Raw genomic sequence first — 16,036 nt, 5'->3', positions numbered from 1 at the left:
TTAAATGTAAATTAGTGGTAAATCTTGTGGTGTTCTTAAATTCAATGATATTTTAAAACTCTTCTCTGCCAAGGTGTTTTATAAACAAGTTGGTGGACTGATCTCTAAGAAAACCCTTGTAATGTATCTTTTAAAAGAGAAGGATATCATTTTAAAAAGAACAAACTGAAATTATTTGAGAAAGAAAATATTGATTGATTCCATAAAAACCTAATTGAACGGTATAATCAGATGTGTTAGTTAAATATCCATTTATGCAAGACTAAACACAGCAGCCCAGTGAGGCCTGCACACATGCATTACCACTAGTAGACACAAATGTTTAGTTTGCAGTGTCAGTGTGTATCTTTACCCTCAAAAATGGTTCTCTGTTTTACTAAAAATTGAAACTCCTTTATGTGGGAAGGTGGAAGTGAATGGCAATCACTGTTCCTTTATTTTACTACCAATTTCTGATTTAAAATATTCTATCCCCATAACAAAAGATACTTGTGGGTATCAAATTCTAAATCCTGATTTGGATCAGGGAAAGCATGATTACTATGAGTATTGTTTCAATACTGTCACCATGTATTTAGCTCCCCAGTAGTCTAGGGAAAGGTCAGTGAGAAGAAATCTTTTAAATTTCACCCAGAGACTAATAGCAAAAAAATTCTAAATAGGTCTGAGAAAATGGGAATGATACTAAAATTTTTATCATAAAGATGGTAGTCATTTGGCCAATCTTGCTCTAAATTTTTTTTATAACAAAGCATAACCCAAGAGATTAAACATCTTGCAATAACAGAGAACAATTAAAAAAAACACACAACAAAACCCAACTACTTCTAGTTTCACACCTAATATATGGAGTGCTCTAATTAAAGCAAAAGTCTGACTCTACCCTCAGAGCCTATAGTACATATGGTTAAGGAAAGTCTAAAAGAATCCCTTAAGAATCCTCAAATATGTTACTGTATTAAGTCACAGAATGATAAGGACTTGGGTAATTTAGGGAATGTTCTATTTTTATAAGATCTCTAACTTTTTGTGTCATTAATGAAAAATCTCTTTCCCAGAAGACACCTTCCTCAAGTTTAGACAAGCTTTTATGGCAATGAATATATAGATATTTACCACTACATAATCAGAAGAGAGCTCCAGCTATGGCTACAAAACAATTTCATAGATTCCAAAAAGTCAGGAATGGAAATCAGTTTCAGAGCGACACTTTATACCTATTTTTGGGTTCTCCTAAAGTCATGCAATACTCCCTCTTTTTCAGTTTCTAGGCCAGAACAACATATACTAAATTACATTAATTCTACTCTGTGTATCTGGAATTATCAAAGGTTTTTTGGGGGAGGTATTTCTATTAATATCCCCTAAAGAATGATTTCATAAAGTATTTTTCAATTATATAACCAAAAATTACCTTCAAAATAATAAGCAGACATACTAATGTATTCTCTTGATGAATATCTGTCAGAGTCCAACCCTGACATACTCCAGTTTCGGGTTTTAAAATGTACCCTAGCTCTGTTCTATTTCATGCCCTCTTCAGCAAACCACACTGGTGCTAATTCTATGGCCCTGCCTGAAGCTAGCCATAACAATTTCTTAAAAAGTAATGTGCTTTACCTCAGAATTAACTCAATTTCAAATAAAATAGCAAGTGAAAAGAAAATACAGGGCTCCATCACACAACCGATAATCCACCAAAAAGTTTCAAAATTCAAGACCAAATAGAAATGATAATAACAAACCATTTATTGAACCTGTATTCCCCTTAACAGGGCATGCAGTCATCTCTTGATTTGCCAGTTATCACAACAGGGCTATGAAGGCAAAAGCCATATTTTGTCTGTTTTTATAGTAATAACCTCAGAGGGCAGTAGAGTGACTTACAAAAGAGTCTCAATGAATAAATACCAAATGAGTTTAAGAGCGGAAGGAAGGATGGATGATTTGCTTGAATTAAAAAAAAAAATGATTTCTACTCATTCTACATGCTGTCTCTTAGGGAAAACTGCCTAGACATCTGAGCAGACTCAAAGTTGTAATGCATCACTCTATCCATACTTGCTGTCATAATGTATGATATTCTACACTCACAGACCTTTGAGGCTGCCTCTCCAGCATTCATTTCTTTTTCCTAAAGCTCCAGGGATGCATACCTTTGTGAGGGGCTGAATGCACTTTCAGCTTTAGGGAACATATGACTTAGGCTAAGCCAATTAGAACATGTCATCCTACTAGCTGCTGGGAGTGGTAGGGGTTTCAGAAGATCTCATGACTTAATCATTTTCAGAGTCAATCTTGGACAAAGGCATTCTATCATGACCTAGAGCATTAGTGTCCCTGTGAGATCAGTCAGCCCAAAGACTAGGCCAACAAAAATGGAAAAGGACAGGAAAGAGAATTATAGGGAAATGTATAAATCCAGTGACATATTGTGACCCTCAATATCAATCCTTGCTTGAAGGCAAACCTACCTCTAGTTGTTTACCTTAACTATTTCTTGTTTAATTCATTTGGATTTTTTGTTCACTGCAGTCATGTGAAAATGTTAACTATTTTAAACTTCTTAGATCAGTGTTATAGCTCTGAATATAGTCTGTATGACATTGTACGGTTATATTCTCCTATTCCTCAATTGTAGAATATGAAGCTAGAGCATAACTTTGTAGCACCATGCATAAACTAAACACTTCTGATGAGGGAAAAATTAAAAGGTAAACTATAGAATAAGGGAAATCAATTGGAGATTAAAAGAAACATAACATAAATGATAAATATGTAATATCAAAACAGCATAAATTTACATATTCAATTTACTTGATGATACCCACTGTTAGTTAGCATGTGGGTATATATCCTTACAGTCTTAATTTCTAATGTGTGACACATTCCTTTATCATTGGGTAATAATGTTCTCTCTTGTCCCATTTCCACCATTATAAAAAGTAGGTGAACAGCCTTGAGTGTAATATGCATATGATCAAAATTTCTGAAGAGAAATGACCAAATGTGGGTTTACTGGGTTGAAGTATATGAAGGCTTCTAGTTGACATTTTTAAGTACTTTCTGATTTCTATCAAATTTCATTTCCACCAACAGTTAATGTGTACCCAATTTCAACTTACACTTGACTGTTTTATAAACAAAAATGGCATTGGTTCATTACAAGCAAGCAGATCAGTCATTTTTATTTCTCTTTCTGTGATTTATCCATTATTATGCTTTGACAATTTTTCTACTGGAATGTTTTCTTATTGGCTAAAAGAGCTATATAAATATATAATAATATATTATCACATTTTTACATTAGTTTTTCAATTTTGTCTTTCTTTTTCTGACATATACAAGTTATATAAAAGATTTTATTTATTTATTTATGAGAGATACAGAGAGGCATGTAGAGACATAGGAAGAGGGAGAAGCAGGCTCCCCACAAGGAGCCCGATGTGGGACTCAATTCCGGATCCCAGGATTACACCTTGAGCCAAAGGCAGATGCTCAACCTCTGAGCGACCGAGGCATCCCCAAGTTATATAATTTTTATATCAAATTTAACTGCCATTTCCTTAGTGGTTCTTTTTATCTCCAAAATGGGCTTTCTTTTCAGAAGACTTTAATAGATTTTATTTCCACTATTGAAAAATTCATAATATATACTTGCATATAAAAGCCTCTGAAACGAAACATCCTAGAAGAAATTTCTTCAAATTCTTAATTTAGGGTTTCACAAATTTATTTGAAAATAGACCCTCCCACACCCCCACCAGTGGACCTGTTAACATCTTGAGGAATAGTTCTTTTAAAGCTTGTTTGGAAAACAGAGGCCTGGAAAGTCCTTCCACATCCCCAAATTAATATTTATCTGTGTTTATTTCTATTTTTTTAATGGCTTTACTTTTTATACATAGTGCTTTAATCCACCTGAATTTATTCTGACACAAGTATAAGGTTACATTGATATGGAGGTTTCTGTTCTCTAAAGAAAATAGAAAGTGAATTTTGTCCAATGTCTTGTATTACCTCTGGATCATACGAGTATTCTCCTCTGACCTAGTTATTGGGTATATAACACTAACATATTTTCTAATATTAAGCATACTTGATTTCATGAAAAAAATCTTAGTGGGTCATAGCACATTTCTTATTATATTACTGCCAATTTAAAATTGCTAATATTTTAAGATTCCTGCATCCATATTCATAAATGAGATTATATTATGATATTAAATATAAAATTTACTGAGTTTTCCTTATTTTCTTTACTCTGAGATAGTTCATACAGAATGGTAATGAACTCTTTTATAAATGTTTACTTTTATTGACTTGAGGATTAGTCAGAAGGTAGAGGTCACCCAACTTTTTAAGCATTCTGTTTACATACCCTTCACAAACCTAGTAGTTTATTAGACCAGATATTTTACTCAATTGATGATAAAGTTGAGCTTCTCAGGTTCCTTTACAGTAGAGCAGCTGGGTGTTAGGCAAGGCTCTTCTGTGAGTGCCTACAGTTACTATGTTAAGAAAACCCAAAGTTGGGGTACCTGTCTGGCTCAGTAGGGTAAGTGTCTGACTTCGGCTTGGGCCATGATTTCAGGGTCCTGGGATCGAGCCCCTAGAGTTAGGCTCTGCACTCAGCAGGGAGTCTGTTTCTCTCTCTGCCCCTCCTTCTCTTGTGCACACATTCTCTCTCTCTTGCTCAAACAAATGAATAAAATATTTAAAAATAAAAAGTCCAAAGCCCCAAAGCTATCTGCAGCTTTTTGTGACCACTCTCTTGGCCTTTGGTTGACACAGCCACATTTAATTAACACTCAAAAATTTAGAAAGTAAGAAACAGATCAACAGTAAAACACGCCTGTGTCATTCTGGGGTGGAGGTTAAGTGGAGGAGTTGAGAGGAGTTGTGATCATTTATATGCATTATTATGCTTACCAAATTCCCTTCTCCTTCCTAGCCCCTTAAAAGCAATTCTGAACATTATTTAATCTTTATTTGATAATTTGGAAGGATCTTCAGAGACAGTGGATCATCTCTACTATACATATACCCAAGTGTTAAAAATTTGGTGCTGGAGGGAAACTAAAATAAGGGTAAGAGTTAGTTCACTGCCATGATGAAGGACAAGCAAGTAGAAATGGAAGTAAAAATCCAGACTTTTTCTATCTCGAGTCATATAATATTTAATACTGATAAAGTAAATTATGAGCAAAACACAAAGCCAGGCACACATAGAAATCACCTAAAACAAGAGGAAAGAACTCATTTTTTTTGTGTGTTGGCTCAATGCTTTAAGAAAAAGCTAGGATCTCAAGTGAATTTTTAGGTCCATAAATTTTTTTCTCTTCTAAATTACATTTAAATGAGAAGAAAAAGAAAGCAAAACAATAATAAGCTTTGTTGGTAGGTCTATACCATTTTCATACATTCTTGGGAAGAAGATAGCAAACGAAATTTCTGCAACAGTAAGTGATGCTTAGAGAAAAATGAAATCACAGAGTGATGCCAGGACTGATTATTCCACTGCGCTTTAAAAGCAGAGATTGCAGTCTGTGAGTCCAAAGTGGTTTCATATGGACTGTTGCAGTTGTGGTTTACGCTTGAAACTATAACCTGTCAAATTAGAAGCAGGCAAGGCTGATGCTCTTAACGGTTCTACTTTCTACTGTCTACAGTTATGTCCATAACTTCAGCATTTTTTATTCAGTTAAACTCTGTTATTTGGGTGAGTACAATCTCAAAACTGCTCTTTGTTAGCTTGGTTAGAGAAGATTTTAGTTATGATAGGAAGCTTAAAGAACTGTCAATCTGATTTTTATTATAAATGTAGCTGACTTGCATTGTTACCACTTTTACCAACTGTTGATATTTTATTAAGCCTAATTACCACTATGTAATATATTACTACAGGGAAGAGGTATATAACTGTTCCCAAGCTTTTCCTCTCCTGCCTTTCCAGATATTTTATTGATTTTAACTTGTACCTTATTGACTCATCATTTTTCTAAGCCTACAGTAGCCTACTATTATGAGCTTAGTGTTACAGCATGCTCCATTTCTTCTCTGCTCCTTGATTGTGGAATGCCCTTCCAGGCAGTGGGCTTGGTTGACAGAGATTTTCCCATCAAAATTGAAAAGCTACTTCTTCTATTTTATTAATGTTTCACGTAGAGTCCTTCCTTAATGAATCTTTCTTAATGCCCATTAGTGTAATATAAAAATGTTTTTTTAAAAAAGCATAAACAATATTTGCTCTCTGTATAATGCATCATAAATGAAACCATGCCACTAAATAATCATATCCTGTTTAGTCCATAATGACATCAGAAGTATATGTTTATCATCTGCTTTGGACAACTTAGCATGATTTTGGCCCACGGCGAAGTTGAAATAAAACCATTTGCAGTTGCCCCAAACCAAGATAACCACACATTTCTAAGGTAATTGATACCTAAAAAGAACATTGCCTTTAGATCACAGTTTATGATCTAAGTATACTAATTCTTTAAAGAAGGTTGTTAAAGTTTATAAAGAATGTATGTCTATAAAGAATGTATGTCTATTGGACTTCTTCCAGAATTTAACATGAAATAATTATATTTTTAGCATGCATAGAGATTATGATAAAGCAGGCACTTAGCATGATCTTTTGGAGTTCTGGAATTACCTCTCTTGCCCAATTTAAAGAGAATGGGAAAAATTGAGATTTTTTTTACATATAAAAGTATAATAATAATAAGAGTGATAAGAATAATGCTTTGTATTTTGGAAGGCACTCCAATAAAATCAGTCATTATTTTTATTTTTGAATATATATCTAGGGAAACAATAATTTTATGAATAGATAGCTTAGGCAAATAGAAGGCACACAATTTTCATATTTGTCGTGAAAACATATACAGGAAATCCAAACACATGTTACTACCTTTGTGTTACAGGGTTATGAAGCATGTAATTGCCCTGGATACCACCTCAGCTACTAAATCCATTCATAGCCTGAAAGATAGCTCTTCATGCTATGTGTCAAGGCAAAAGCGGGAAAAATGACCTCTGTCCACAAAGATAACAGGGGTGATCTGGAACAAAAAAATAAGTTTGGAATAAAATAATATCAGTAAAAGTTAGAACGAGCAGGAAGCTTATGGAAATCTCAGACAACTGAAGTTGTCTCCCAAAGTTATTTATGTGTGAAGGCAGAGTTGGACATCTTCTTTTGGGCTACTCCACCATACCATGCTGCCTTTGAACATACAACCACTGTTCTGGGCAATTCAGACAACAATGAAAGAGCCTAAGAACAGAACCAAATGGCATAAGCGGTGCAATGGCTATATTACTGTAAGAGGGAAGAGTATACTGTACCTCCATTCTTTCTTGTTTAACTTCATCAATCTCATCATCTTCAAACATTGCCAGGAGTTCTCCTGTTTGGTCAATAGAGTTGAGAAAATCTTGGGCGATTTTCTGTCTTTTGTTTGCATTACTGCTGCCACTCAATTTGTCTTCATGAACATAAGGAAAGGAAAAAAAATGCTTAACACTCAACACCAATCATTACATGTATTGAATACTGCATGTGAAATTCAGAATTGAGAGTTCTATCAAAATAATCTTTAAAGGGAGAATCTTTGCATCCAAAACAAAAGCATAAGCCATGCAGAATTAAATCATTTATTTGTATCAAAAAACTAAATTGTCACTTAACATAGTAAGTATGAAGGGAAAGATTAAAATTCCTTAACAAGAAGCCTGGATGACTCAGCGGTGGAGCACCTGCTTTTCGCTCAGGGCGTGATTCTGCAGTGCTAGGATCAAGTCCCACATTGGGTTCCCTGCATGGAGCCTGCTTCTCCCTCTGCCTATGTCTCTGCCTCTCTGTGTCTCTCATGAATAAATAAAATCTTTTTAAAAAAATTCCTTACCAAGAAAAAAAAAAAAAGAGAAAGGAATTCTCTCACATTTAGAGAAAGATTCCTGCTATAGCAAGCCTAATTAAGAAAATAAATAAAAACAAAGATATACATAAACAACATCAAGATTGAGATCTGAAATTAAAAGGAGAGAATATGACATATTTTGCTGTGGCAATACATTTCAAGTGTAAAGGGACAAGATCTTACTCTTTTTCTCTTAAGAGGTAAAAACCATCATACTTATTTAAAAGCAAAATATAACTTTAAAAAAGTTATTGCAAAAGGTCAGGAAGGAGTGTGATATTGCAATAGGTAATTAATAGCTTAATACATAAATATCAGTGTGAATTAGGGAGAAAAAAACTGTATTATTTTTTTAAGTTATAAAATACATGTGCAGATACCAAATAAAGAAAACCCAAATACTTAGGGTGAAAGCATCCAATCTTTCACCATTAAGTAGGAATGTTTACTGTGGGTTTTCCCTACATGGCTATCTTGGTCAGTTTATAGACTATAATAAACATATAAATATATCACAGTCTGGATCGCTGAAAAACAAATATTCCTCACAATTCTAGAGGCTGTAAAGTCCAAGATGAGGTACTGGCAGGCTATCCTCTCCTATCTTCACATGGCAGAGAGCAAAAGCAAGCTCTCCTGTGTCTCTTCTTGGAAGGGCACTAATCTCATTCATAGATGCCCCTCCCTCACGACTTATTCTGGTTTTCACATGATAATAATACCAGTCTTGTAGAATGAGCTGGGAAAGGATTGGTGTTAATGGTTCTTTAAACATTTGGTAGAATTTATCATGAAGTCATTTAGGCCTGAGCTTTTCCTTGGGGAAGTCTTCAAATTACTAATTCAAGGAATTTACTTGCCATAGGTCTACTCAGGCTTTCTATTTCTTCTAGATTCAGTTTAAGTAGTTTGTGTTTTCACAGGATAAAAAGTAGATATTTATAGAATTGGTTATATTAATCATTGTATTTACCATTTCTACTTCTTTTCATTTCTTTCTTTAATATGAGCAGCCATCTTGTGTCACTCCCTCCTCCAATACGGCTTTGTTACTACCCACCTCACTTATGTTGTTACTGTCAAATATATTACATATCTACATGTTATAGACTCAACATTTACAATTATATATTGTTTTATACATTGTTTTTTAGAATCAGTTAAGGCAAGAAAGGAAAAATATGCAATTATATCATCTCTTATATTTTACCTGCATTTACCTTTACAAGTACTTTTTGTGTGTGTGTGTGTGTGTGTGTGTATGGAATCAATTATTGTCTGGTGCCACTTGCTTGAGCCTGAAGAACTTACTTTCATATTTTTTACATGGATTTGCTACCAAGAAATTCACTCCAGTTTTTGTTTATCTGGGAATATATTTTATTTTGCCTTTACTTTTAGAAGATAGTTTGACTGGATATAATATCAGTTTTAGGTATATGGTATAGTGATTCAACATTTCCACACAATATCCAGTGCTCATCATGACAAGTTTATTCCTTAATTTCTTTTAATTGATTTTTTTTTTTTTGTGAGACACTGTAAGCTTACCTTCCTTTTGATCCTTAAAAAAATTTTTTTTTTCTTTTTTCTTTAAACACATTTATAGTAGCTACTTTGAAGTTTTTGTGTGCTAAGTCTAATGTCTGGGCCCCCTCAAAGGCAGTCTATGTTGTCTGCTTTTTGTTCCCTTTGTTCCCTTTTTTATGGATTACACATTCTTATTTATGTTTTTTTTTTTTTGTTTTTTTTTTTTTTTTTTTGCTTCTCTGGTATTCAGTGGTTAATGTTGTGGAAAATGGACATTTTATCTTGTAGCAATTATAAATAATAATTCCCTCTTCTTTTTATGGCTTGTTGTCATTGATTGCTTATTTGGTTGTTTATTTGTTTAGCGATTTGGCTAGACTGGTTCAATAAAATCTTTTTCTCTCACAGTATGTGGCTTCAGAAGTTGTTCTTCAGAGGGCACAGCTGTGAGCATGCAACTGGTCTCCTCAATACTTGAATTTTCTTAAATATGTACTTCTCCATTTGCTCTATACCCTTAGGACAATTTCAGGAGATTTTAAACCATTACTTTTTAAGATTTTTACCAGTTAAATGTGGTTCACTGGGGTAAGAGGTTATCCTTCTATGGCCATTCTCAAAGTCCCACCTTAGCCTTAGATATATTTTACTGGAGTATTTTATCTTATAGGTTATATATCAACTATTTTAAAACTTCATATGCACAGAAAACTAGAAAATTTAAATGAAAATATAGATGAGATTGGAAATAAATGAGGAGAGGACATCAGACTGATATGTGGTGTTAGTACAATTGAATATTAGTCTCACCGCTCTGAGCTTCTTGGTGTTAAAAATTTGGTATTAAAAGCTATTGTTTATTCAATGCCAGGGATGTATCAGGTGATTTTCATACATTATGTTAAATTCTCATGAGAACTCCACCATGGTAAGTGGTATAATTTTTGACTTATGAGAAAACTGATCCTCAAGATCACATAAAGAGAAAGCAGAGAACCGAGACTGACTGAAATTCAAGTCTGTATTCTTTATGCTCTCCAAAAATGAAGTGTTTAAATTCATCTGGAGAACTGTTCTTTAGAAATTCTATTCTATGAGAATTGCAGGAATATTAAGTAGGTAACACTGACTAAACATTGGACGAATTTTTTTTCTTCCTTTCTTTTCTTTCCTTTCTTCTCTCCTTCCTTCTTTCTTGCATGGTTATTACACTTGGTGACTTGTCGAAGGTAAATCAAAATTTACTTCCAAAATTTGTTAACTCTTCAGTTAGTTTTGAACAGTTCTCTGAAGTTCTTAATCCAGTAGAGTTTATTTATCAATGTATTTATTAGCAATGGATAACCTCTATGCAGTGACTATATTCAATGAAAAATATGAATTATTCTAAAACATATATATTTATTTGGACTCAGTATTGTTTAGTACATTTCTGTTTTTGGATTAGCACTGCTTAATACTGCAACATTATTTTTTTCTAAATATTCTGAAATGGGAATTGAGCTGGAAAATCAGATAAGGAAAATTTTCTATTCTGTGTTAGGCTGTTGGTAAGATGTCAAACAGCACAATAATAACATTCCAAAATGAGGTGACTTTACATCATACTGCATATCATATACTTTCTATAATAAATTAAGAAAAACCCATATGTCAATTTCAGAGATATATAATAACAGTTCTGGCTTCCTACACCTACGACAGAAAAATTATGCTTGCTAAGATCAATTATGCTTTGAATCAACATGATTTTCTCAGTTTCATGACATTATGATATAAAACAAGCCATATGATTAGAAGAACTGACATAACAGATTACTATGAAGGCATGTAATAGAAAATCACAAGATTTAACTGCCAACTAAATAGATATTTGGGTAATTTCTAAGCTACATTATTTCACAGAAACATACATTCTACCGTGATGGGAATGTCCACACTGACATTGTATCAGAGTGTCACCCAGTGCACACATGTCACATTGCTCTAACTTTAGTGTTTTGTTTAGATTACCTTCCAGAAGGTCATCTTCATCTATGCCCTTGACGATCTTGGATTTGTAGTCTCGGAAAAACATGTACTTTAGTAGTCTTCTAAGTTTTTTCTATTAAAATATAAAATAAGAAATCTTATACCTACATTCACTTTACTGATTATAGAATATGATAATAAATAAACTTGTATTCTGGGATTGCTCGGAAAAATACAGCAATTCTTAGCATAATACTGTGGAATAAGAGATGTCATCATATTAAACATGAAAGCTAAAATACAAGCATTTTTAAAAGCATTTTTCATTTGTAAGTATCCAAATGCTCCAGAATTACAGTAATTGCTTTCTTTTGTCTTATAAAAAGTTTTAAATTCTTCCTGAAGATTGTGATAAACATCACACTCTCCATACTAAGAGAACTCTCCCAACTTGATGGAATTTTGTACACATTCAAGACCAAATTTTATTTTTAAAGTGATTTATAAACATCTAGACAAGGATTTGGTACCAACTGCTTTAAAAAGCCAAGCAAGTTTCCTTTTCATTATTTTTTATTCTCTGGAAATCTTTTTTATTTAGAAGAGTTGGTTTATGTTTTATATTTCTGGAAAACATTGTATAATCTGAGAAATATGTTTTCATGGGACTCAAAGCTGATGAATGATAGTTGGGTCTTGATGGTTTTCTGTAGGTTTATTAGAAGACCTGGGACGCCCAGGTGGCCCAGCGGTTTAGCACCACCTTCAGCCCAGGGCGTGATCCTGGAGACCCGGGATTGAGTCCCACATTGGGCTCCCTGCATGGAGCCTGCTTCTTCCTCTACCTGTGTCTCTGTGTCTCTGATGAACAAATAAAATTTTTTTTAAAAAGGAAGACCATAATACTGCTTAACTTTAACAGTAACTGATAATACTTTGTAATTTGTTGTGTGCTTACACTTAGGGTGTATTATAACTGGTTCCTGACCTTTAGGTTTAAGATTCCTAATTATGGCTGAAATATAGTATATTTTGCAAAGCTCTTTTACATGCATCTTATTTCATCAACCCTGAAATACAGAAATCATCTCCTTTTCAAATACAGGGCAACAGGCTAAAAACAGTCTTACAACTAGAGCTTAGTAGGGCCAGAAGTAGAACATAAGCTTTAGACTTCAGTTTCTTTATGATTTTAAATATCATATATCATTTTAAATGTACCTACCATACAGAACCACTGGGAGGGATAAATGAAAGAATGAGTGAAGGTGCCTAGTGCAATATAGTAGACAGTCAATAAATACTGCTTGAATATAAACTGAAATTATGAAGAGAAAGAACATGCACCTGTATATAGTTCTTCTGCTCCTCTTCTTTGCTCTTTGCCCTGATTTCATTCAATACTTTAGATTTTATTTAGTCTTATATTACACCTATGTAAACAACTTTAATTTTGTTTGGAACATGTCAGCATATAAGTATAATTATTATTTTGAAGAGAAACAAGAGAACTGTGGCAGCTACCATATTACAGCTATGTTCTCAGCTGATGAAAGGATTCTGGTTAAGAGTCCTTTTGGACAAGAGCGGGGCATTGTCAGTCAATATAGACTCCTATAGTTTCACTACGATTTTAAATCTTGACTTTCCCAAAAGGCAGGAAAACGTGTCAGTGTGGACTGTTCTATGTGTTAGCCTCTTTAACTCTGTCATGAAAAAGAAAGTTGATTGGACATATTCTATAAAGTAATAATACTAACTCCACTGCCTTCATAAAGGACCTTGGCTCCAAATCCTCATTTCTGCCCAAAGCAAGCTCCTTCCTCACAGCACCACTGCTGCACAGTGTCTATTACTCTTTGGTCCTCCAAGTATAATGAAGTTGCCAAATCTTGCATGTTTGCATTCTCTACTATGTCTCTGAATTCTGCCTTCCTATCCACTTCCAGGGCCATCATATTCACCACATTTTGCCTTGATTACTGAATCAGCCATCTTGGCCAGTTCCTTTGCATTTGGTCCATTCCACATACAACTGCATGGGTCTTATCCTAGGCAAAAACCTCAACTTGAACAAATCTTTCAGTCTCATCTAATCACACCAACTTTACACTCTGCTTCTTCAACTTTTTAAGCTAGATTATAGCTTATTGATAGTAAAGACATTTCTTTTCTCTTCTTTACATTCCTCATATGATCGAAAAGTTAATGAAGTAAGAATTTATAAAATTTAATAGTAGACTGGCTACTATTTAATAGTGTGGTGTGTAGGTCTCTGAATCTCACTGTAGGAGGAAGACAAAATACTTGATCTAAGCTTAGTCTACCTTCAGTCAATAAGAACTAAAATGTTTCACAGATATAAAGTAACTGGATATTGGAAATGATGTTAACAAGGTTATGCAAAAGGTCGATTGGATGTCTTCTGATAAAAAACCGCCACAAGCATACAAAAAATGGTGGAAGAGGAATGAGTATGTGTAATGAAAAGGCCAGGGGAAAACAAGGAAGAAAGGAAAGATGGACCATCAGAAATCAAGCACTGCTTGCTCACTTGGGATAGCAGCTACCATAACATGTGCATTACTCAGCTAGTTTTTGTGCTTGTAACTTTTAGATGACACTGTTGTTAACTACATGTAGAATACTGTAAAATGTTCTCAACTAGCTATGCCTGGAAGATAGTTAGGACAATATTAGACAGGTAAATACCAGCTTAAATATGTTAATTACTAGAGTTCAAAGAGTAAGAAAGGTGGACCTCTGACCATATAAACTCTAGACATTATGTTTCTGCCACTGAGATAGTCATCTAGATTGATTCTTTTTCCTATAAATTGGTGTCACAGAATAAACCTTGAAATAAACATGGGGACAGCCTGTAATCCTGTGGAAAATTAGAAGAAAAATATATATGCCGCTCAGTTCTATTCCACTTATCAGAACAAAGCACACAATTGATATGTAGTAAACATTAAGTAGCAATGAAAACGCTGAAATGGATATGGAAGGATAAGTGAGAATTTGTTGTCAGTACAGCTCTTCGTAAGCACCCTGGCCCATGTAAAACAGGTATCAATCATCTTGGAGTAAACCATTTTGTGCAAACTATGAAGACTAAAATATCAGTTTAAGAGTCATATTCCAATTTGAAAGCTATATAACAAGGATACAGTTCCTTATGTAAGAGTAATTAAAAAAAAATAAAAATAAAAAATAAAAATAAAAAAAAATTAAAAAAAAAAGAGTAAGCACCAAACATGGCATGTTAATACAATGAAATTGTTTTATACTACCTTATCTTTGCGCATCAAAAACAGAAGATCTTCAGCAGAGATTACTCTTGCTCCCCGAAGTTGAGAAACTTCAGCAGCTTGCTGTAACTAATAACAAAGAGAATTTAGGTTTTTTTTTTTTTCTCCTCAATAATCTAAATTAAATATACTACAGTCATTATGTCTCAAGAGAGATAAATATACTAAGAGTTAAAAACCTTTGGGAATAATCTGGCAATCATATTACTGTTTTTAAAAGTGAAATGTCTTATGTTTTAAAGTAAAAAAATGCAATTAAATTAACTTATAAGGCCACCTGTAACTGATACAATAAACAGAAATCCTTGATTTCTTTCATGCAAAAGAAAAATCATGTGCAGCTTCCAGAAATGCATTAATACACCTGAAAATAATTTTATGAAATTTTATCCTCATATCCATGTGAGCAATGGTTTCACTCAGTATCACTACTTGAATAAGTATATTATTAATCTGAGCTCCCATGCTGGTATGATTTGAAATAGGCCCATTCAGAACTTTAAAAGATCAACAAAAACAGTAGCTGTTTCTAATATCCAAAGGAAAGAAAATAGTTCTAGTTTTGGCAAGTCTTCAGTGGGCAAAGGATTCAGTCCATAAATCATAATACTGGACTGCATTAATTTCTTTCCACACTAATCACATGCGCACAAAAAGTTAACTGTATCTGGAATGCACAACACAAAACATACTGCATGAAAAGTTAGATTCCCCCTGAAATGTTCATCTGGGCCCTTATATCTACAAAGTTGAGAGTTTTCTGGAATTCAGAAGTCCCAGAAACACAATCTTACTTGAAAATGACCTGGAAAATGAAAGAATGTGAAAAATGATAGTTCTCTTTTTTGGCACTGGCAAAATCGGTTTCTTATTTTGATTAGTTGGAAGGAACATAAAATATGTCCAGATGAAAAAAATAAAAGATGCTGGAGAAAACACTACAAATATGTGCCTGTAACTTCTTCCAAATTTGATCAAACCATGGTGATTGTACCACACCATCTCTATCCAATATTATAAAAATATTTACACATAAAGGCTATTCTTAAGTGCATTCTTCTTTGAAAGGAATAAATCTAATATATTCCTAAGAACTAATCTTTAAAAAGTGACACACTGTTATCTTAACAATTATAAGGAATCAAATAGTGCATTTGTACTGAAGAAATTCTGCTCAAATGTTTAAGCGATTTTGCTAAGTAAGCTTCAAACCTTGTCTAAATACACAGACTACAAAATAGACTATAAACTCCCTATGTGTCAGCCTTACCACTGAATTTCCTGGAT

General features: G+C 33.6%; 1 protein-coding gene across 13 annotated transcripts in view; it reads right to left on the bottom strand.

Moving 5' to 3' along the window:
- The window catches only part of SUPT3H (SPT3 homolog, SAGA and STAGA complex component), a 603,243-nt gene that overhangs the window by 205,661 nt on the left and 381,546 nt on the right, over window positions 1–16,036 (bottom strand). For all 13 annotated transcript variants that reach the window (XR_013383461.1, XR_013383460.1, XR_013383459.1 and 10 more), the window contains 3 exons: window positions 14,732–14,818; window positions 11,478–11,568; window positions 7,360–7,499 (listed from right to left, as the gene is read on the bottom strand). Coding sequence is in view for 10 of the 13 variants with exons in the window: in XM_077903820.1 (XP_077759946.1) it covers window positions 7,360–7,499; window positions 11,478–11,568; window positions 14,732–14,818 (318 nt within the window). In the remaining 3 variants the exon portion in view is untranslated. The remainder of the gene's footprint in view (window positions 1–7,359; window positions 7,500–11,477; window positions 11,569–14,731; window positions 14,819–16,036) is intronic.

This window comes from Canis aureus, chromosome 7 (assembly GCF_053574225.1).
Source record: "Canis aureus isolate CA01 chromosome 7, VMU_Caureus_v.1.0, whole genome shotgun sequence".
Lineage (NCBI taxonomy): Eukaryota > Metazoa > Chordata > Mammalia > Carnivora > Canidae > Canis > Canis aureus.
The sequence above is the reverse complement of the archived record's forward strand: the minus strand, read 5'-3'. Positions and strand labels throughout refer to the sequence as shown.